This window comes from Prosopis cineraria, unplaced genomic scaffold (genome assembly GCF_029017545.1).
Source record: "Prosopis cineraria cultivar Desert tree isolate PC_DT_omini unplaced genomic scaffold, ASM2901754v1 PC82, whole genome shotgun sequence".
Lineage (NCBI taxonomy): Eukaryota > Viridiplantae > Streptophyta > Magnoliopsida > Fabales > Fabaceae > Prosopis > Prosopis cineraria.
Window position 1 is genome coordinate 1 of NW_026555409.1, and position 24,242 is coordinate 24,242.

The 24,242-nt window shown below is 33.0% G+C and overlaps 3 protein-coding genes across 3 annotated transcripts; 2 read left to right on the plus strand and 1 right to left on the minus strand.

The window, feature by feature from the left end:
- Positions 1-79: 79 nt before the first annotated feature.
- LOC129295265 (uncharacterized) lies at positions 80-2,606 on the minus strand. The gene is made up of 4 exons (XM_054933765.1): positions 2,361-2,606; positions 1,977-2,133; positions 908-993; positions 80-215 (listed from the first exon to the last, which is right to left on the minus strand). Exons 1-4 carry the CDS (start codon positions 2,453-2,455, stop codon positions 80-82), a joined length of 474 nt encoding a protein of 157 aa, XP_054789740.1. The 5' UTR covers positions 2,456-2,606.
- Positions 2,607-5,185: 2,579 nt separating this feature from the next.
- Positions 5,186-8,693, plus strand: LOC129295269 (uncharacterized). Its single transcript, XM_054933768.1, has 5 exons — positions 5,186-5,555; positions 6,256-6,416; positions 6,718-6,757; positions 7,423-7,525; positions 8,077-8,693. Exons 1-5 carry the CDS (start codon positions 5,247-5,249, stop codon positions 8,181-8,183), a joined length of 720 nt encoding a protein of 239 aa, XP_054789743.1. The 5' UTR covers positions 5,186-5,246; the 3' UTR covers positions 8,184-8,693.
- A 3,605-nt stretch (positions 8,694-12,298) lies between these two features.
- Positions 12,299-23,825, plus strand: LOC129295264 (AUGMIN subunit 3-like). The gene is made up of 18 exons (XM_054933764.1): positions 12,299-12,624; positions 12,986-13,022; positions 13,278-13,381; positions 14,786-14,981; positions 15,170-15,236; positions 15,796-15,899; positions 16,632-16,716; positions 17,040-17,094; positions 17,731-17,862; positions 18,432-18,501; positions 19,183-19,240; positions 19,326-19,381; positions 19,924-20,076; positions 20,605-20,713; positions 20,825-20,966; positions 21,400-21,475; positions 22,099-22,194; positions 23,406-23,825. Exons 1-18 carry the CDS (start codon positions 12,449-12,451, stop codon positions 23,535-23,537), a joined length of 1,848 nt encoding a protein of 615 aa, XP_054789739.1. The 5' UTR covers positions 12,299-12,448; the 3' UTR covers positions 23,538-23,825.
- Positions 23,826-24,242: the final 417 nt, after the last annotated feature.

The following is a 24,242-nucleotide window of genomic DNA, read 5'->3' on the forward strand; positions in this document are numbered from 1 at the left end:
TGCACAAAAAAATATTGCCATCTTCACCCAATAGCAAGCAGCATTTAACTTTCAAGTGGTAAAATGCAAATCCCACTCTTCATCTTTCTCCAGGAATATTACCTTCAGAATTTTGCCAAGAATCATAAAGAGCAGCAAAGACAAGAGGGCGTCCATCTTTGAAGTGAATGTAGTAAGGCTGTTTTCCTGATCCATCCTTTTTCCACTCATAAAATCTTAAATATACATGCATATACGAGTCTCAGTTGACAGAATGGAACTATCAAAACAGAATTGACAACAATGCTAAAGAAGTAGAGAGTGCATTCAATATATCTACTTTCACAACATTAATTTTATTCGTGTAAATTATATGTTTTGTATTTCTGTTTTCTGGTTAAATAAATAAACATATAACTTTAACCTCAGACTACCTCACCACCTTTTTTTTACCTATGCATTCAAATATAAAAGGTTGCAGAATGAAATTTTCCTTACAATCATTTCCCATGAAGATTCATCTTTAACATCATTATGTTGCCAACAAGCCGGGGAAAAGGAAAAAAAGGGGACACACAAACCGTGAAATGCATTCCAATCAATATTGTCTATTACGCAGCTCAACGACTATATCTGGTCTGAAAAAATAAAAAGCTCAGGGACTATAACTATGAATATCAAAATTATCTATAAGATTGACCCAGCTACAACTTCAACTATGATTATACTTGCAAAACCTGAAAGACAACTGATAAAACTAGATCTTATATGCACTTCAAAATTTGAAATACATCCCACAATATAAAAGCCTTAAAGGGAACAGGAACAGGATTTTGAAAGAAAAGTTCAATAATAGGAATCATTTCTAATTCACGCAATAGCTAACAACAATGAATGCATCATAAAATGGTTATAATGCTAAACATACCCTTCTACAACCACAAGGCACCTGCATTTCGGAAGAAGGCGGCGAAATGAAGCCTTTTCGCCAACAGATTCAGACCGAGCATTAAACTGAAACACATAACACCCATTGATATCAATACACAGGACTCAAGGGGTATAGTTTATAGTTATCTTAAAGTTAAAGAACTCTAGAGATTGTTCAAGAACACCCTGATACATGTACCATGAAATTTTAGAACCATGCTACAATGTTTTACTGAACTGACTGATATTTCTAAGAAACAAGGCATCACACTCAGTTGATTAGTTTCCTGACAACAAATGCAAGAAAGGACAAAAACACAAATTGGCCATAGATTGTAGGGAAAAAAGGGGAAAAAAAATTAAAAGCATAGATTAAAATTATAAACATGGAAGCTACTTAGCAACGATTTGAACAAAATGAAGCCTCATAAAGAGGCTGACAATATTATTGGAAAATATAAGCATTTCTTACTTTCCATTGTGAAAATTTTTCATTCACAATGACAAAAAAGATTTTTAGAGATTTCTCTCCTACCCCTCCAACCATATGTATGAAATGGATTCACCGATTTCCATCATTTGTTCTTCACTGTTAAATGACCACTAAGCATCAAATTGGACATAATGACAGGCTAGTTGAACTTGAAATTCAAAAGAAACGCGATTGCCCTGCTAGACCTATGGATTTCCAGTACAGGGAAGTCAAATTATGTAACAGGGGGCAAATACCAATATCATAAGAAAGATGTTCTCAACTTTGAGCTTATATGGGCAAACTTCTCTAGAATATCTAGAGAGATAAAGTAAAATAATTCAGAACAAACAATCAGAAAATCGATGTAGTGAGAAGTAAAGTTGCTAAAGTACTAGTGCATATACCTTACTCGTATAAGGCATCAATATTGCAAAATAAATACATAGTCATGACAAGAAGGTTTGAGATTGAACTAAAACTATTACAAGGAAGAACGCGGTATTAGAATAACCTTCCCATTTGAAATAATATAGAAATTACTACTACTTATCCCTATTTCACCAGATTAAAGAAATATTAGCTTATAACTTACCATCTTGTAGTGATCAGGTTTCTCTGTTTTCTTGGTGAAACTGGGAACTAACCCCCACTTCATGCAATGAAGAACACAACCTTCGCTATCAGATGCATCTTCTCTACGAACAACTGGCACGTTAAATCCCGGAGACACATTATATGATGGCCTATACCTGAGCACGCAGTCAAATTTAATATTACAAGTTCGCTCGATAGCGGGCGAGTTCGAAATCAAACTAAGACCCATTTGAAGTGAATTCACAAAAGTGACAGTTAACATAATATCCCCAGCTTCCATTTTCCTTCACTGGCTATTCAGTTGCAAAATAGTCAAAACAAACAATTATTTGCAATTCAAAAAACAAAGCAAAATCGGCATAAACAAAAAGAGAAAGTCAACCGGTCCATATTGACGGAACGAACAGGACCATTGTCGCGATAACAAGCCCTAAGGAAGTCGTCGTTTCTCAGAGTACAACGAGCTCTCCCACACATCTCTTCGCCTCAGAAAACGATTAGGATTCTCCAAGGTTGTTCGGAAAGTGTTCCTTCGGACAACTGAATAAAGGCGGGAAGGGAGTGAAGTCAGAAAGAAGACCCAGGTGCTCCGCCATTCTTCTGGTGCTTCACCGTAGACCGTCAGATGAAAATCGCTGTAGATTCGAGTTCTTGTGGACCCTACTGCCACGTGTCCCACCCTCCAAGACCCAAATGTTGCCGTTGTGCTCGGATTCTCCAAGCAATGAGGGATCAGGATCGTTGGAAATGAAAAACAAATTTAAAAACCCTTAGGTAAAACAAAATACTCCAATTTTGGAGTAAATTTGAAGAGAACTTCTAATTCTGATCCACAAGGGACCAAACTTCCTTTCAGGTTAAAAGAAAGACCAAACTATCAATTAAAATAAAAATACTCTCTTCGATAAAAAATATAAAACATCTTTAAAGGACTTGAATGTTTAAAAATGTAAAATATTTTTAATTTTTTAAGGTGTAATCATTATTTTTTTAAGTACTTTTATTGATAGTGACTTTATATTTATTATATGATAGTTAATAGAAATAAATATGAAAAGATAAGATTAATTTAAAATAAGTAAGAACTTTATTGAAGGATGAAACTCGATTAAAAAGACCTTATATTTTTAAAGAGAGAGAGTAATAAATTGTAAAGACCAAACTAGAAATTTAAAAAAATTATAATGTAATACTATCAAAATCAAAATCAAAACTAAGGTTGAACAAATGCAAAAGTATAAAAACTTATTTAATTAACTATTTTCATCTTCGTGACATCTGAAGATAAACTATTAATTTTTATTCACTCTCTATCTTAAAATTTACCATCTGAATTCCGAACTTATCCTAAATAGCTTAAAGAGTAATTTCGAAATAAAATAACTTCCTCTAGGTTTTTTTTTAAAAATAATTTTTAATGAATAATAATAATTTCATAAAATTAAATTATTTTTTAATTTTCTTCTTAAATTTAAAAAAAAAGTTAATTTGATATTTAGGAGGAGTTTTTATAAAAATTAAAATGTTTTATTTATTTTTAAAATTTGATGGATGATACTTTTAAATTTCTTAAAATTGTATTTTAAAGTTACGAAAACTAAAAGAAAATGACTTATATTAAAAAAACTTTTAAGATGTGACTTAAGAAAAAGAGAATGACGATAAACTCCCAAAAGAATCAATTAATAATTGTTAAGCTCTTGATCAATTTTTTTATAAAATAAATTATAAATATTAATTCAAACAATTATAAATAAAAATTTAAATTATAAATTAATTATTATATTTAGAATTTAAATATCACATATGTAATAAAAACTTTTAAATTCATAATTATTTAAATCAATATTTATAATTTATTTTTAAAAGAATTTGTTAAGAATCTAACTATAATTAATTTTTTCTTATAGGACTTAATTATCATTTTTTCCTTTAAAAAAAGCAATGTTTTCATAAGCATACCAAATGTAAAATTAGAAAGGCTAGTAGTTCATAATTTATATGGTCAAATCAGGTTGGACTAATAGTTAAACTAGTAACGTAATAATTAAATTAAAAAATTATATATATATATATAATAATCTAAATATAAAAAATAAATATAAAATTACTATTTAACTTAAAAATAAAACTAAATATTTTAAGTTTATAATGACTTAACAAGTTATATAATATAACATAATATCAAATGATTAAAAAATATTAAAAATTGATAAAAAAATATAAAAAAAAACAAAAAGGGTATGTTTTTTGAAAAGTCCGATTGTCCGGTTTTTAAAAATAAGACCCAATCCCTTGCTTGATCTTGGTTTCTAGTTCAATTGCTGGTCCAAAGCTATTCAATCTAGCCTAAACTCTTTAGATGTTTTTTTGGCTTGACCAAATAGTTAGCTTGACTAGCCAACGATTCGATTGATTTGACCATCCAATTTAATTCAATTTTTTAATTATTGAAAAAAAAATATAAGAGGAAGTAAGATATTTAATCAAAGATATATACATATTGAAATCAATTTTCAATTAGAATTGCAATGTTATCCTTGTTTGGATGGAAGGGAGGAGCCCCTTTGCCAAACAAGGGGAGACTTGTTTGGTGTGATTGATAAGGTGGAGGGAAAAAACATTTTAAACCAAAATCTTTCTTCAAATTGGGAGACCCTTTCTTCTCTCTTTCCTTTGCTACATCAACATTTTTGGTATGATGGAAGAGTTTTTAATAAAATTGAAATTAGAATTGAAATCAGAATCAAAATTGGAATTGGAATAGAATTAGATTTAAAAGTGTATTTGGTATGATGATGGAATCTTGATATAATTTTAATAAAATATAAGTACTTAAAATAAGAAAAGACCAAAGTGCCCTTTTTAAAATTTAAAAAAAATTCTATTGGAGGAGGGAGAAGGGGAAAACTGGAAAAAAGGAACCATGGAATCGGATTCCATGATGTATGTGATGGAATTAGATTCTATCAAATTTTCTTGAATCTAAATTCCAAAAAATTATAATTATTGTATACCAAACACACATATTAACAAATTTTATATTCAATTTTATTTCTTTTTTTATGATTTTACGCTATCAAACAAGGCCTAAAATTTCTCCACTCCTTTGTAACCAAACATACCGTAAAGATACAAACGAGGTCGGGCCCATACAAACCTGAATTCGACCCGTATCGCCCCATGGAAGATTGGAAGGTATCGATATCTCTATCCGACCCGGATGCAGCACTGAGAGAGACGACTGTTACTGGCTTTTCCACCCTTCATGCTTTCTCTCACGAAACGACTTCAAGCTGTGGTGCCATGCCTCGGCCGCGGTGGTTATCAATTCCGGTCTTCTAGAGCCTACGCCGGCGGTCAATCTAGACGGCGGTCCAAGACTCCGCCGCTGCCGTTTCAGAAGGCGGAGGGGAAGTCTGAGTGGTGGATAGTAGACGGCGAAATGCACGAGATAGGCGATAACGTGCCCTTGCGCGAGCGCTTTGTCATCCCCAGAGAGAACATCCCAAATAAGCGTCGGAAGCAGCTGAGGGAGCAGTTCATGCGAAGGACTCGCCTGGTTCTCAAGGAGTCGGTTAGCCCCTGCTAATTCAAAATTAGATAAAAGAGAATGTTGTTTTAGATATTCTAGTACTCTTGTTGTGATTTTCCTTCTGTTTGAGTATGTCATTTGGTTTTTTTTAAAAACCACAATAAGCAAATAAGTAACGGAATTCTTATACTGATTATGATTCTGGATTTGATTTACTTTTCTTCAGTACTGGAGGGAAAAAATTGATATACGATAAACCCAAATCAAATTGCCTGTATATATTTCTATGGACGAATGGAGACATGTTTAAACTTGTCTTCTATCACTGCCTTGCCTTTGTATGCTTAGTTTTGAGGTTTACATGGTCATTATCCTTCTTAATACAAGAAATGTGATGGACGAGTATGTCATGCTCATGTGTCATTGACTTGCTTTATGGAATTGTCATGACATTTTTTGTGTTGGTTATGATTTATAGGACAAAATTTAGGTAATTTTGTCTAGGCGTTCGCTATGATATTTTCTAATGGGAATATAATGTATGCATAACTTTTTCAGGTTGAAAGAATCAGTCATTTACTGTTCTGTGCCAAAACACACCCACACAGACAAATAATGTTTTGTTTGGAGAACCTTATAGCAAACATCTTTAAAATTGCACCTCCGTTTTTTCTTTTTATATATGGTATGAAATTCAAAACTTCCTTTATTTTGTCTTAAAATACTTCCATTTTACTGAAAGGAGCACGAGCCATGGTGCAAAAAATATATGGAACTATATAATGAGCTAAGGGAAAATTGGGAGAGACTTTATTGGGATGAGGGCTACTCTAAAAAAATTGCTCAAGACCATGCAAACTATGAGTCTGCTGAAGATGATGATGAAGATTTCTCCCCTTACAGGTGTGTTTGACATATCTTCTTTTCCTGCTATGGGTCAAAACTGAATTCTTCTGAGATAATAAAACGGTTTGAATTTTACATGCATGAGTTAGAGAAAACATGTTGTTTGAAATAGATTGCTAAGGAAAGGCTTGCAACTCATTCAAACTTGTACTGATCAATTTTTATCAGACAATTGGCTTTAAGGTTTTATCTGACAGTATTATCTAATTTTTGTGGGTTAATTTATGGTTTAAACTTTAAGTCAACCATGTGAATTAATGGTGTCTGATTTCTGGTGTTTTATATTATGCCATTTCAGGAATAGGAGGCCTCATGTGCCTCACATGCAGCATAGTCAGGTACAATTGAATGTTTTAAATTTACTACACAGAATGATTTTTTCTGATAATTTTTTGTCATCTCTCGCTCTTGTACAATCTTGCCATTTGAATTTGTGATTATGAGAAGATTTGGCCTCATTGATGAGGCAATGTAGAAAGTGCCATAAAAAATTACTTGAATTTTTTATTTCATTTGAGTTTTATGCATAAAAATGGATTTGCTTTTGGATTTTGTTTTTCTTGAATTGACCCTATCTTCATTGCGACATGATGGACCTCCATGTCTGCCGCCTAGAATGGGTGAGAAGTAGCATCTGGTGTTGCAGCTCTGTCTTTGTGAGGTCACTTGACGAATGTTGGATTACTTTACTTTACATATATTTTGAGCAATTTCTAACCATAATAAGTATGGATTTGTTTCCATTGGTGGACGTGTCATTGAAACATGTTAATGTGTTATTAAACATCTCTTTTTCTGGTCTTGAATCAGCTTTGGTTTCAGAGTCCTAGAGCATATTAATGTTGGTATATCACTATTAGCCGCCTTCAGTACCTTGGTGAACTAGGCAAAACTATGATGCCATTTTGGTCTTCACTTTTTGATTGTCTAATTCTTCTTGGTTGTATAAATTTTGCACTATATTTGTGCGTAATTTTGTCAATTATCTCTATGTCTAATGCAGGACCAGAGTTTTGGAAGAAATAGGCAAGGTGATACCTGGGAAAAAGTCAACTTTATTCGGGATAAATTTGAGTATGACAGAGAAAGAAGAATGAGAGATAAAGGTAGTCAATTTTCTAGTTAATCAGCTTGTGATCCAACATCACCAACTATAATGAAGTTCAAGATTATATGGATATTTTCTTCAATTGCCATTGCCTATGGAAGTCTTATTTTATCAGTGTGGGTTTCTTATTGTTTAGGCTTTTCTTCCTGAAGCTCGAAGTTTGTTAGTCTTCTAAAATGTTCAAATTATTTGTTGCAATTTCCCTGCTGTGGCTTTATTAGTGGCTTTCACAGTTGACTCGGTTGGATGTGTTTGAGCCATTATTTTATAATTTTGTTTTATTACTTTTGTCTACATAACTGATATAACAATCTAATTATATAAACATGGTGAGAGCCCTTTAAATTTCATTCAAATTGATACTGTCAAGAAGTCAAGTGGAACTAAGGAAATGTTAGTTCTTAATAACCCTAATTGATAAGTACATGCTATTTCTTCCATTTCCACGTGACTCAAGAGACTCTGAAATGATTATCATTTTTTTTTTCCCATGTTTTATGTTGTAGTTTGGGTTTAGTGCTCTTTTAACTTTAGTGTATCTCAATGCAGCATTTGCGCCCATGCATGGTGGAGCTGTGTCTGATACACGTGATGCAAATTCGTGGAACCAGCCACTAAATGCTGATCGATATTTTAGCCACAATGGAAGGAGTTGAGAGTAGACATATCAGATTCTGCAGCGTGAAAAGGGTTTGCAATCATTCTTCCTTCTTCAGATATCTGTCCTACTATCAACATTTGTGGCTTAGTCTGCTGCTAAAGTAACTTCTACAAGTTTCTGATGGTTTGTTCAAAATGCATGATGGTGGGTTTCCCAGGCCCTCTGAGAGTAGGAAAAACTGTGATCTGAATGGAAATATGATCTATATGTTTAAAAAAATATGAGAGAGAGAGAGAGTAAGTATTTTAATCGAGTTGCATGCCTAATAAAAATAGATTGGCTTTTCGACGTTGTTTTTCTCAAGTTTTATGCATAAATAGTTAGAAACTTGAGAACATCTTATAAAGAACAGAGTGCCAGATCGTATAGTATTGAATACAATATGTGGTGTATAAGGCTCTAACTTTGTTAGAGAATTGCTGAGCTATGTCACTATAGCTTATAACCCAAGTGGGGGCATTAAGATAATGGAAACACTAAAGTTAAGAGGTGCTCTTCACGCTGATCCCTTGAGTCAAGGTTTGCTTTGTATTGTGCAACTTGCCATGCCCGAACCAAGGCTCACTAAGTTAATTTTCTGGTTAATTAATAATCAAAGTCAATATTTATTAATGGTGGGGATTGTTTTCAAATGTTGAAGGAAAATATTGTCCTAGAAAAGATCTTAGGATTCAAGATGCTCCTAGACCTATATTTTAGGGGCAAAATTGACATCTAACCTATCTTTAAAAGAAGTTTTCTTTTAATTATTAATACATTTCTTTGTTAATTATTTTTAATTTTATTTATAATGGAAATGATTGAATAAATAGGGATCAAATAAGACTGGGATAATGTCTAAAAGTATTTTTTGCCAAATTAATTATCATTTCAGAAAAATGAAAAATGAAATAATTTTTAAAATGGTCAAGATTTTTGATTGGTGATGTGTAGTTGAAAAGGAGGGATGGTAGTGTGGGACAATGAATGTCCAAATGTTCTTTTTCCTAAATGCAAAAAGATGTTAGGCCTCATATAATTGAATAGTTTTTGATAGAATTAGAATTAGAATCGGAATTAGAATTGAAATAGAATTGAATTACAAAAATATATTTGGTATGTCAGAAAAATTAAATGGAATCCTTACATTATTTTTGTTTGGTATGTAAGACATGAAAATAGAATTATATTTAAAAGACAAAAATACATCTATATAGAATTAAAATAAAATATAATAAAAGCTTAATTGTGTTTCAATTTCCTTATGTATTTTATATGTTAATGAAATATTATATAGATGATAGATATTATATATAAGTAAAATATTTTACAAAAAATATTTTAATTTCCTTACATGTTTAGTATATAAATAAAATATTAGATAGATGATAAATATTACATATAAGTAAAATATTTCATAGAAGAAATATTATAAATACATATATCGTATTATATTTTACACATACACACATATATTATAATTGGGTGTAGTCATTTTTGGGTGTGGTTAGGGTTATGTGTTTTTAAAGCAAAATTGTCTTTCTATAATTTTTATGAAGGTGAAAGTGTCTTAAAAGTAACAATTCTATGGAATTGTTCTTGATTCCATAGTTTTAAACAAAGAATCTAATTCAACCTATTTGTATGGAATTGAGATTCTTAAAAATTATGATTCATGTCTACCAAATATCATTTTATTTAGATTTTTTTTTTCAATTCTATTTCTATCTCTACAATTTCAGTCTATCAAACATGACCTTATGGTTATGCTTCAAGGACTGACAAGCTTTTCAGGTTCAAAAAAAAAAAAAAGGACTAACAAGCTTATTTTAGATGGACTTTTGCGATGTTAATTTTTTTTTTTTTTTTGGAGTTACAAAGGCAAGCCAAAGCTTGTGGAAATTAAAAGTTACTGCAATGGTAATTTTTAAATTTTTAAATCAAACAATGTTAGCTTTGACCGGAAAGTTATATCCAAATAGAGTATACAAGGTTCTAACTCAAGTGGATTGTAATGATTACCAATATAAATCGTCTAGATTATATCACAAAGTTGAATGAGACGCTCACGCTGAGCTTGGTTTGCAGGGAAAAACAAAGAGAGAGAGGGTGTGAGGGAAGAAAATGGATAGAAGAGAAACGTAGAATGATGTAATGTTTTCTCTTTATACTTGGTAAGTGAGAGAAAATTGGAAGAAAGAAAAATTATTAATTTTATATGAACAATAATTATTTTATTATTTATAAAAAATATTTATATATGATAAATTTTAATAATTTAACATATTATTTATATGATTTTACTATACATTATTGACTAGATAAAAATATAATTGTAAATTCTTTTACCCTCAAAAAAAATTATTTTGTCCAATTTTTGATTTATTTCTTAAATTATTGAATATATGAGGGAACGTTAAGAAGAAAATGGGGCAAGGCAACATGTAATAAATGAAAAGATGCAAAAACAAATTTGAAAATTGAGTTTGTTTTTTCAAAATCTTTCTATATTTGGAGAGAAGTTGGAGGTAAAAATATGTGGGTCTCGCATATAATTTTTTTTCTTCCAATCTCCTTCCCTCTACATTTTTCTCCTGTCAAGCATTGTATTAAACACAGTGCCAATCCACATCGGGGCAAACATGAAATTACCCAAAGGGAAGTTGAAATCGTATTTTTCTCAAAATGGTGATGGGGTTTTAAATGTAAATTCTTTGAATTAAAATCTATAAATTTATGTGAAGTTTATCCTTTTAAGAAAGAGGGAGAAAATTTTATATTTTAATAAATAAAATAAAATAAAAAAATGCCAACAATAAGAAAACTTCACTAAAATTTATAGATATGAACTTTAAAGAATTGATTTTTTTTTTAATTGTAGGTTAACGACTGAATCAGCTTGAGCTGGAAAGATTCTCTTCCATTGCGTGTACCTCGTGGTTAGGCTTTTTTAAATATTTCTAATTACTTCACCAAATTAAAAAAATGTAATTATATGATTGATTTTATAAATAAAGGAATAAACTTTTATTTTTCTCCATATTTAACTGACAGTTATATTTTTTCTTTTTTTTTTATTTTTGAGTCCCAAAAGTTTAGATAAATTGAATTTTAAGAATTCACTTTCATCAAAGTATGTTTTTAAGATCGGTTACCGATAAAACTTTCATGTCAATAATAGAATTTAAATCTATAATTTTATAGATTATGAATCAAATTCTTAGCAATTAGATTAACATTTATTGGCATGTTAAATACCTTTTTTAAATAGCTAAAAAATTAACCAGCATATTTTATAAAGCTCAAAAAAAAAACTAATTTGAATAAATTTAATATTTTATGTTGATACATGTATTGATATAATTTTTTTTTTGATAAAAAAGATCAATTAATAAAACGAAATTAGTCTACAGTACCTAGGTTTGCAATAATGGGGGAGTGAAGAGTTCTAAATCCTAAGAAACATTAAATGAAACGAAAGAAAAATAGTTAGCAGCATGTAAATGTTTTGCACTTGCGAAAATGAAAAGTAACGTTTTAGAAGAATGCATTGAAACAATTTCCTTCAGCAGCATTGAAATGCAAGACCATATCTGTTGGAGGCCCTATTTGAATATGCTTCTTTGACCTGGGTTAGCATACCTCAAAAGCAAAGCAGATTGAAACAATTTAACTCAATGTAAGATTACTCTTAAAGAAAGCTTCACATGAACACATAATTGATGAAAAGTGCAGCAAAACAGTAGGTGCTACAACCTTGTTTGAATTTTTTTCATCTTTATACTCCAAAGCAGGTGAGGATTTCTCAGAGAAAATTTATTCTGCATCATCCCAGAATCACAAACTTTTGAACCATTATCTTTTTTTATTCGAACCGATTCAAACACAAACTTCCAAAAGATAAAAGCACAATTGTTGAAATTCCTTAACCACTTCCCTTGGATGAGAAATAACCGCTTGGTGAAGTGCAAGATTTCTTTTTTGCCAAGCTAGGCTAAGGAAGATAATAAGTCTTCATTGCTGCTTAACTAAACTGAAGACCAACCAATCGAAATTTGATGCTGTATGAGCCTACCAGTAGAAGGACAATATTGTAATTTTAAGTTGCTTTTTAATTCAACTTCATTTTCCCGGCCCGGACCTCCGCCTAGTCCACTCAAGAGCATCACTCTCACATTGAAAGTGAAGGCCGGCACCGTAATCTTCCTCTGCGTCGTCTTCCTTCGAAATGGAGATCTGAGCAAGCCGAAGACAACGAATCCCGAGACAAGCATTGACATCATGAGTGGGGCAAGACTGTGCTCCTTGTTAGCTGAATTGGGGTTCGAAGATGCCGAAGGATTGGACCCTGATAGCTTTGAATGGCCCTTTCAGTACGAAGACGCACGCCCCATCCTGGATTGGATCTGCACTAGCCTCCGTCCCTCCAACGTCCTCTCTCTCCCCGAGCTTTCCCAGTTACGCTTTCCTTTCTCTCCATGTCTCTTTCCTCCTTTATCTTGAACCCCGTACTTATCTGTTGTTTCTTAGTGGGATAAAATGGCATTTACCTGTGCAAATCATTCTCCTTTAATCTGACAATCTGGGGTGGGAATATGTTGCATTAGCTTCGGAGACTATACTGTAGTAGGTATTTCACACTAATAAGATTGTGCTTATCCCTATGTTTTCTTGTGCTCCCTTGTATATTTGTATTTGGTTTGTTCATATTTGATACGCAATTCGTTATCAGTCTGCACCTGCATTTGAAAAATTGCACAAACATTGTTGCTAGAAAAAGGTTTTTGTGGCTGGCTAATTCTTTTTCTTGTGGTTCAGGTTTGAGCAATTTAAGCATGAAGGGAAGCTCTTGGAGGTAGCTTACTGATTCCCATTTGTATGAAATGTGCTTTTAAAATTGTTGACGTACATATTTTTTGCATCTTTTATAAAATATGCTCTTTTTTCGTTCCTTAATGAGGTCTTCTGGTGAAATCGACTGTTCAAACCTTTTTAGCCTGGTTAAGTGTGTATCCACCTACTTGATAATATCAATTTATAAACTAAACTCTAATGTCCATTCCAATGCTGGAGTTTGGGAAACGGGTGCTGAAAATGTTTATCTGAACAGGGGGAAGATTTGGACTCCGCATATGATAGCATTTCAGCCTTTTCTGCCAGGAGAGATAACCAAGAGGCTGTTTTTGGCACTGAAGAAGGACTGAAGGATATAAGGTATCCCATTTATTTGTGTGTTTGTTTAATTACTAATTAGTTAATTAATGAGTTGGCAAATAGCAACAGAATGATATTTGTAGTTTTTGAGGGCGCAGAAACATTGAAAATTGTAAGTGGGTGTTGCCAAAAAAATAAAAAAAAACTGTAATACATTTGGGGATCACAAGCAGCCAAGGTATTCTTTACCTAAGGTTACTATAGACCATGCCCAAGCTTGGAATTATTTATTGTTTAAAAATCACTGCCAAAAGTTGCCTCTAAAAAGCAAACACACTCACACACACACTATTTTGCTAATATAATGTTTGGTAAGATAGGATCAATAGATTGAAGATCCTAAAACTTGTGACATAAAACAGTTAAAAATATATGTAATTATCTAAATTTCAGTAGTAAGGATAATTCTGTCAACATATCATCATACGTTACTGTCAAAGGTTAAAAGCCTTAAAACTCACAAGACTCCATAGAACAAGTCACAAGTTTCAAAATCAACAACCCACTAAATTAAAAACTATAATAATAATCCACTAATACAATATCACCAATCACGATCATTAATTACAAATTCTATCCATGCCTTCCTCACTATCCATGATCTCATTGCCATTGAATTTAGCACTGTCACTATCAATAGCAGCATCAATTGGATCATTGAATTATTCATCATCTTATGACTAGTTTTGATTAAATTGAAAAACCATGAAATGGCTGGACTTTTATTTGTCTTGAAAAAGATAATGTGATGTAATGGTCATAAGCATCTGCACAACAAACATTCGCAAAACTAGTTTAGAGAAATGGAGGAGAACTACAATGAATCATCAATCTCGCTATCTCTCTAGTGGATGCTGTTAGCAACCCTGATTAACTTTGAACACCACTGGTGTCTAAAGAAACCAAGAAATTTGCTAATTCCTGATCAAATGGTTGAGTTACTTGGAAATGATGGTTGGTTGCTCCAAGTGGGTATGTTGGATGGGTATGCAGATTGCAAATGGAAGAAAGGGATGTGGCTGTGTTTGGTGAGTTTGGTGGGGAGGGATTCAATTTGAGCATTTTTTTTTCCCCTTCACCTAGTCACTAGAATGGTGTCCATTTTGGCTATAGGAAATAAATGCAGTATCTTTCGGGATCACACAAAGATTCTGCATGATTTCTTCGGGCATGATAAAAGATATAGATTTGAAAACCCGTTGATCTGGACCTTATGTACACGAGTTTCTTATTTACTTCCTGAATAATTGACGACTAGTCCTCTATATGTTGATCTAAGATGTCAAACATTTAGTTCAATATTATACATCTGAATTAACTTGTCTTGATCTTTTCTGGGTATCATCTCTTAGCAAGATATTGGATCTGTACTTCTATTCCTTATGGATGTCTTCTTATCATCAGGGAGGCAACTTTGGCATATAAAGCTGAAGCTTTAGACCTGCAAAGACAGCTAAAGCACCTGCGATGTCAGTTTGACATGCTTACTAGCCAAGCTTCAACCTTGATACAAGGGAGACGTGCACGGGTTGCTGCCACATCTATTGTGAATGGACACCTCGCTACGATAGATGATAGCCTTTCTGCAAGAAACTTACAGGTGCTTCGCCAAAGTCCTTCACATTTTTATCTGATGTGAGAATTTAGCTGTGATGTATCTTTTTATGGTGAGATTGATTGATTTGTGGCTCTAGGAAGTGGGAAGCCCCATTTGTTGTAAGCTCATAAGATGAATGCTTCAATGCTACTTCTAATATTTTTGTGCATTCAATTTCTTTTGTTTTTCAGATGAATGCAGTTCTTGGAAGAATTGCTTCCACATCACAAGAGCTGGCTCATTATCATTCTGGAGAAGGTAACAATCCCTTTCTATTTAAAATTTTCTGTCATATGTATACCATTTATGCTGTTAGGAAATTCTGATGCATTTTGTCCTTGGCCTTTTTTTTTAAGTGTGTTGCTGTATTGGTGTAAATACAATCCTCAATTGACAACTTGATATTTTGTGAATTGATAACTATAGCTTGAGCTTTCTCTCTGAAAGAACCACTATTGAAGCACACTAAGCAACAATGAGGTGACAAGATTCTTTGTACAAGTTTTGGTTTTGGATTTTCAAATTCCTTATTTAGAAAATCTTTGTAATAAACATCTTCCCAGGAGATCTAAGAGGCAGAAAAGGAGGAAAATGGAAGTCTATCTAAATTTTACATGTAGATCTTAAAAAAATCCAAGAACCTTTTTGTTGGTTGATCATCATTTTTGACCCATCTGATTGTCAGGACATATTGACATACTTTTTTAATGATTCCTGATTTGCTACAAGTCTTCCTCTTTGGCCTTGTTCCTTTATTATTATTTCTGTTCAATTCATTCCCCTAAAATTTGATTACTTAATGTGCTTCATGATGCAGAAGATGGTATTTATTTAGCATATTCTGACTTTCATCCATACTTGCTTGGAGATTCGTCTTGTCTAAAAGAGCTAAATCAGTGGTTTTCTAAGCAACTAGACACAGTAAGTTGGCAGCATACTATATTTCTTGCTTGCTTCTCACCGTTTATTGTTCCTCCTTAAAAATGATCAAGTAAGTATGCTGTTTACCTTAAAAATAAGATTCATTTCCACTGCATGGGCAATACAATTTATACACTCAATAAGTGGGTAAAGTACTCATGATCTTGTCCTCCTTGATAGTATATGATTATATGTAGGCCAATTAGTTAGAATTTTCTTAGTCCAGTTATACTTAGTTACTTAGTTCTGGTGATGTGTGAATATGTATAAAGTCATCGTAGTCAATGTTCTTCAGATTGATCAATACATTTCAGTTCATTTTTCTAGAACATTGACCCTCCTCTGCACTTTTAAGCAGTCTTAGTTAGCTTTCTTGTCTCTGTTCTCACAACTTTTATTTGATCTTTTCATCTTTTATATGATGGGATTTTATCAATTACATAATGTAAAGGAATCATAGCTTGAAAGTTATCATTTAAGGAAAACATTTCAACTAAGTTTCTATAGTCTTTATTTAATCCTAACTGGAAATGAACTCTTAAATTGGTGGTCTTTACCAATTTTATGTAAGTGCTTGGTTTTTTTGTGGCATTTCAACTAACTTACCTATCTATTTGTTCATAACCCATCTTTCGTGTCTTGTTTCTGGAGACCCTGGATGATTTTTTTTTTTTTGGGTGAAATTCTGTTTGTATGCCTCATAGCTTTTATCCGATATCTATTTGAGAGCAGGGTCCATTCCGACTAGTAGCTGAGGAGGGAAAATCCAAATGCTCCTGGGTCAGCCTTGATGACATCTCAAATATTTATGTTAGAGGTATATTGCACTAATTCTTATGATTTACCATGCCTTACTTTCTATTTGTTCTGTATGGGAGGGGTATACCATTTGCCCTTGCTAGTCGCTACCTCAAGGGAGATTAGTTTTTATTGTCAGTGAAAGATACTCGTGGTATCTCATGAAAAGGAGTTTAATATCTTTGTATATGATAAATTATGACTAATATTGGACCTCATTGAACTACATGTATATGTGTGTGTGCTTGCATATGTGTTTGAATTATCATCTTTTTCATAAAAAATTATTCTTTTTTATCTGTAATTTGATTAAAAACACTGAATTGTTTTGTGGTTGGGCAGATTTAGAAAAATCACATCATCAACGTGTGTCTGAGTTGCAACGGCTTCGCTCAATGTATGTACTTCTTTCCATGTTTGCATTTAAATTTGCCTCTGTAAATTAGTGAATAAATAATATAAATTAAGTTGCACTGTTGGAAATATTTGTGACATGGTTTAGACAAGCTTCTTGTATGACGTATGAATAGCTGATCTTGTATCCGGTTTTTACTGCTGAAATTGTTATTGATATAGTAATGATAAGCTTTTGTGCAAATTTACCGTTAAAAGATTATGGCGCATTACTTGTTTGAGTAGCACCTTTCTTTGGTTATCTGAATCTTGGGTAAATCCGCTTTTGGGTTTTTGTTTTTCTTTAATCCTTCTTTAAACCCATGTTACCCACAACTACATTGTTAGACGTTTTTGCTTGCATATATCTCTGCCATTAAAAGGTTACGTTTCTGTTAAATGTTTTTTTTTTTTTTGTAATGGATGGGGGGATTAACGTGAAGCCTGTTGTGTTTAATCCTATTACACTCATTTGCTAACGTTGAATGACAAATTTGGTGTAGCTTCTGATGGCATAATAGCCTCTATTAAAAAGAGTTGATTTTGGGGCAGCCTGATTCCTTCAGACTGAATGCAAGATTTATTTTTCTAAATTTCTAGGCAACTTTTATTGATTATGGCCTGAACAAAATTTTGACAGATTTGGAACAAGTGAAAGACAATGGGTGGAGGCTCAGGTTGAGAATGCCAAGCAGCAAGCTATTTTAGTGACACTAAAATCACAAGTGTCCTTAGATGAAGCTCATATTCATCTTGACCTTCATTCCCTTAGGTACTTGTCCCAAGTTGTAGCGTTTAATAATTTCTGTATATTGCTTCGTGCCCTCTATGTGCAAGATTCTTTCCGTAGCATGCATTTAAAAATGTTAGTGGCACTCACCATTTACTGAATAAATAGTTAAGAATGAATCTTACCAAGAGGGAGAAAAAAGTTAAGAATGAGGACTGAGCTTCAGAAGCTCTGAAGATAGCCGTGTGAGAAGAAATTTTTGTATTCTCTTGATGATTCACAAACATTGGATACACATTTTTATAGATTGAAGGTAATTTACAACAATCTCATTGCTAAAGATTGTTTAAAATAATACCCACGAGAGTGAAATAAATATAAAAGGAGAATCGAGAATTCATCACTCCTCCGTCCTCCCAGACTATGATGTATAAGTCAATCATGCCCAGATTAGATCAATGAACATTGAACAGGGTTCCAGGTTTAACTTGTGTAAAAATATCAGCTGTTTAGTGAGAGTTGATGAAAAAATAATTTTCCGTAGATAAATGTTGCCAGATCCTATATCCTGCAAGTGTATGTTTTTGTATCATTTTGGGCATATTGTGCAGGAGAAAACATTCTGAATTGGATATTGAACTCTCAAATCTTCATCACAGAGAAGAGAAGCTTCTTTCTGAGGTTTGTGACCACAAAGCTTGCGTCCAAGACTTGTACCTTCTAGTGGCTATACCTGAAATTTTCTTTGACAGTAATGGCTAACAAGCCACATCTTTCACCATGAGTTCTGGTACTATGTTGATATTTTAAGCATTGACTGCCTGCTGCGTTTAACATCTAGAAGATGCTTTTCTTTTTTGTTTTTCTTTTTTTGAGCTGTTTCAGAAGTATTTATTTGATCTTCTAGCAGGTTCACATAAATGCTGGTCTACTCTTAAGTTTATACTTCATAGTATGAGAATACTAAATATAGATAGTGGTATTGGATAGTAGGACATCCAAGGCACTAGGAAATGTGATATAATGTACCATTGTAAAATGCTCACGGTAGCCATGATCCAGGCACTACCTACAGTTAATGAGAACAAGTGGTGGAAAATATATGTTTACTTGAAAGAGAATTTTGATGGTGGATGATCCAAACAGTGACATTGATGAATTGTGCCCTAGCTGACTGGCTTCTGTCTCTTTGATTTTATGATCTCTTCTTGCTGTTTGAATTAATGGAGAACCCTTTCTTCTGTATCTGTATGAATTGATATTATTACATTCCAATTCTTTTCCGATACCCTTTCTTCTTGTATTTGTTGCTTATTTTTCTGGTCATAAATATACTCATTCATGTGATTTTGTATACTCTAGACTATTCCAGATCTGTGTTGGGAGCTAGCTCAACTGCAAGACACATACATTTTGCAAGGTATTTTCTGAATCACTCAATTATTGGGAAGAATGTCGATTTGCATTATTTTGTTCCTGTATGGTTCAGATTTCTTTTGCTGCAGGTGATTATGATTTGAAGGTCATGCGCCAAGAGTACTATATTAATCGGCAGAAAGCAGTAAGCTTAACTTGTTATTTGTAATTATGATTGCTTTTTGCAATTAGACTATTTTGAGTAGATTCATGCATGCATCCTCAAAGTTGAGATTGTTACCTAGTTTATTGGAAATTACTTGAAATTTAGTTATTTGTTACTTTGAATTCTTAAACTCAGTTGAATATACGTGGCTTTGTATGGGTACTAAAACCAGGCGTGTGGCAACCTATTTCCTGAACTTAGCATTCTCTTCCAAGAGTTGTATTTAGTCTGGGCTTGGAGATACTGGAAAGTCATTCATTGTAGTATTAATACTGTTAGCGGGATTGTTTTGTTTTGTTGAGTTCTATGACCTCAATTTGATCACCTCTTTACTAAAATATCTTTATCCTTAATCACCACCACTACCACCATCATCCGTTTTTCTGGAAATCAGCTTTTGAAGATGATACAGATGCTAGTTGATTTGATTTCATTAGTCAAGTACCTTGAACAAGATATAACATTTTAATTTCTATATGTGTTCCTGATAAGGTAATGAGCTTCCATTATTCTTTTGGCAGTTCATAAACCATCTCATCAATCAGCTCGCTAGGCATCAGTTCTTAAAGATAGCCTGTCAATTGGAAAAGAAGAACATGCTTGGAGCATATACATTGCTTAAAGTTGTTGAGTCTGAGCTGCAAGCATACTTATCTGCAACTGAGGGACGGGTGGTACGTTTTTCCTATATTTTTCTATCGTACTATTTCTGTTATAATTTTTGTTTTTAATTTCTCTCAAGCATGCTATATGTATGTGATAATGTGGCCTCAACAAAGATGTATATGCTGAAAAAGGAAAGACATGCTACAATTGGTTGCATTAATAGGTAATGATTTGTCCATGAATTGCTGTTTGCAGTCATGCTTTAGGAAGCTTGGTTAATTTGAATATAGTTGAATCGGGAATGATGATTTTTAAGTGTCATACTCATATTACGTTATAGTACACAAGTAGTTTTTCCTTTTTATGCTTTGCTTGTACTTTTGAGTGTACTTTAAAGTACTATTGTCAAACTATGAATTGGATTCTTTAAACATGAAACTATTTGGGACATGAGTTCCGCTATCTTGGTATTTTTAACATTCTTTTATCACCAACATATGTGTGGTTTTAGAATTATATTACTTATTATCATGCAGACCTTGAGTATTATTTTGATTCTTCTCATGTTGATAACTCTAGTCTTATAATTACTGCAGGGTTGTTGCCTGGCATTGATTCAAGCTGCGTCAGATCAAGAACAAGGGGGAGTACATGACAGCGATCATTTTCTGCATGCTATTAGAGATCTCCTAAAAGTTTATTCAAGTAAGAACTCCGTGCATCAACATAGTGTAATTAGTTCAGTTATGGCATTCTTGTTTAGACTACTAATGTACCTAGAATCCATATTCACCTTTTCCCTACCATGTTTCTTAGATGCTCAAGCTGCAATATCAACATATGTATCAGCGCCAGGCATTGTCCAGCAGATATCCGCTCTCCATTCAGATTTGATGACCCTTCAATCAGATCTAGAGAATTCTCTTCCAGAAGATAGAAATAGGTGTATTAATGAATTGTAAGTTTCCATCTAAAATACGTCATCTTCATCATCATAACTGTTAGTCTTGCAATAGGTAGAATAAGGTGAAAAGACCCTTAAGATGGTAAGCTTCTTTAGCACCTTGAAGCCAGATGTTCCTAGAAAGTGCTTGCCCAAGTGAGTTCTAAAACTAAGAAGAACAAGGAAGTGATATATGATATAAAGAGTAAGAAAACCTTAGCTACTATAATATACAATTATTGCATGGCTACTCCAGCATAATGTGCCTATAAAATGGAATATGTTCAAGGTGAAGTATTATAATTAGACTTGTTTCTGCTGATTTTGATGGTTGTATTATGCCTTGTTTAATATCCTGTTGCATTTAATTGCGTTTTGGTTGATTTTCTTTTTATTTCTTTGGGTCGACCCCTTCTTTTATATCTCTATTTTTTGAATAACTCTGCAGATGTACACTTATACAAAGTCTCCAACAACTGCTCTTTGCATCTTCAACAACCGCACAGCCAATACTGACACCTCGGGTATGGCATTCTGAATCTGTTCCAAGTCTTTTAAGATTTTTGCTGTTAGTTTTCTAGCATTTTTTATCTTCTTCCATATTTGAGATCATGTAACGTGTATTTTTAAATGAAAAGGTTGGTAAATTCTTGTCACACACAGTAAATGGGCGAAGGGAGGAACAGTATATTGCATATCTAAGCGTTGCTCAATATTGGCTTCCTTATGTTGACTTTAGATATCTATAGTTTTGATCTCTCAATTTATCACTGATGCAAAAAGAATAACATATTCTTAATTGAAAGTGCAATTATAGTGGTGCTTTTGGATCTTTGCAAGAACAATGTCTGCAATTATTTTTGTTGATTCCTTTACAAGGAGGAAGATTGCTGGTAATATAATATATCAGTCACTGAGGGTGATATTGAGTTGAGGTCGTTGAAGTGATGTTCACGCTTTAATACAGTTTATTGCTTCTCGAACATCTCTAGAATCTGGATCGAAGTTGTAAATAAATGGGCATATTAGCATTTTTTAGCTCCTTTTCTTTTTTATTTTCAATTAGATGTCTTTGCTTAAGAGAGTACACTTGGTATTTTTCCTGTATTGCGACTAATGTGGGGACCGTTCCATCAAATCTCTTTAGCCGTTAATGAAAGAGCTCGATGATATGGAAAAGATCAATGCAAAGCTCTCAGCTGCGGTGGAAGAGGTGACATTAGAGCATGTAAAAAAGAATGAGGTAATTTTGCTTTAAAGCCTTAAGGCTCTCTCATATTGGACGTCTGCACACTTAAGTGTCTTTCTGCAAATGCTAAGATCAGTGATTTGTTTTACCTGGAGTAGTTATTTAACATTTCACTATAGCTGCAGCATTCATCAGTCCATCTAATCAATTATTTCAGAGTCTGATTCTAGGAAGTAATCTAGGTTATTGGACTTAATCTGTTGCTTTGAACCTTTGGCTCATAAGTGGTATATTCATCTGGGCCCACTGCATGACTATTGAAAAATGCATCCGGATCGTGGAATTTGTGCTCATATATGCAATAGGATTTTCTTAAAAAATATATGATCTTTACTTTGTAGTAGTCAGACTCTGCTGTATTATTCTTTGTGCTCTTAGCCCAATCCTCTGGCAATAGATGTTACTATGAGGTATAGAAAAATCAGTATTTGGTTCTTTCTTTAAGAAGGATCCATATCCTCTCATGTGATGGGAGGGCATAGTATGATACCCTTTCATTATCATTAAGAGGAAATCAAGGTTAAAAGTGCCATGATAACAAAATTAATGCCCACCGTTTCACTTATTACTTTTTTTCTTTTCTCTTCACTTCTTGTCAACTTTTTCTTGCCCTCCAATCCTCAGTGTTATGTATGTCATTGCAATATCCCAGAGGCTAGTTCAGTTGTTTGAAGAAAGAACAAATCAGATGTGAACCGGAGGATCCAGGTCATTTTAAGAACTATTTTGTATAGTAATTCTCACAGAAAAAGAAATCATAACCAGGAGAGAACATTCATCAGATTGGGAAAGCTCTTGGATCGCCTTAGATTGGTTAGAGTTTCAACATACTTATCGGTCATCGGTGGCCTCCATGATTCCCTGAAGCTGAGAGAATTTGAAATACCTTTTATTTCCATGTAATAACTCTCGCATAGGGACCGTTGGTATCATTGAAGTAAATTCTCAGTGCCACGCTATATCTAAATTTAAAATACTGAATCTGCTGGACAAATGTTGCATTCCTTCTTGATTCGTAAAGCGTATCTCTTCCATCACCCTGGTGTATCTCTTGGAAATATTATATCTTCTTTTAGTATTTAGTTAAAAGTAAAATTTGCATTGGTTTTGAATGTGAAGGACAATCCTAGAAAGTTCCTGATTAACACACTCCTAACATTGTGAATCATGTTTGTTTTGTTAACTGAAACTTCTTTTGCACACAGATTGTGAAACATCATACACAAGAGATTGCACTCCAAAGGCGAGTGTTTGTTGATTTCTTTTGCAATCCTGAGCGTTTGAGGAGCCAAGTCAGGGAACTGACTGCTCGTGTCAGGGCCTTGCAAGTTTCCTGACAGTATGTTTTGTCTTGTATATTTTCCTTTCATATGTTCTTTTCTTTAGAATCTCAATTAGATTGGCTCTGATAGTTTATGCAGCAGTGAGAAGATGCTCCTGTGGGGTCGTCTTCTCCAAATGGGGAATGAGCTATGGATCATATCTGTGTTGTAATTTGTGAACTTGACATTTTTGCTGGTGATTATGTGTATATAAAGTTATGTTATATTTACTGTCAAATGAGAAAGCCTTGCTGTGTACTTGATTTGAGTGTGAATTGAACAGTAAGGATGTTCATGGCACTATTCAAGCTCCTTCTTCTACCTTCTCTTTGATGGGTAACCAACTAAAGTTTGAAGATAACATTATAGAATCCTTGAACTGCATAAATTATTTTCACCTAAGTAAATTTATAAGTATTATAATCAGGAAATAATTAAGTGCACTTTTAAGTTTTTTATCTGATTAAGTTATTATATTTTGAACTGCATTAATTATTTTCACATTTTTCATTTTTTATACAGATCGTAAATTTTATGTTACGTCCCAACATTTCTCGTAAGGTAGTCTCCAAAATTAATTTCCCGGCAGTTGTTGAAATAATAATCTTTTTAATCAAATTATTACAACATTGAGCACCCGGCAATTTTTTAAAATAATTATATTCAAATTTCTCTTAACAAAATTAAGTATTACAAGGTTTATTTTGACAATTTAGCATA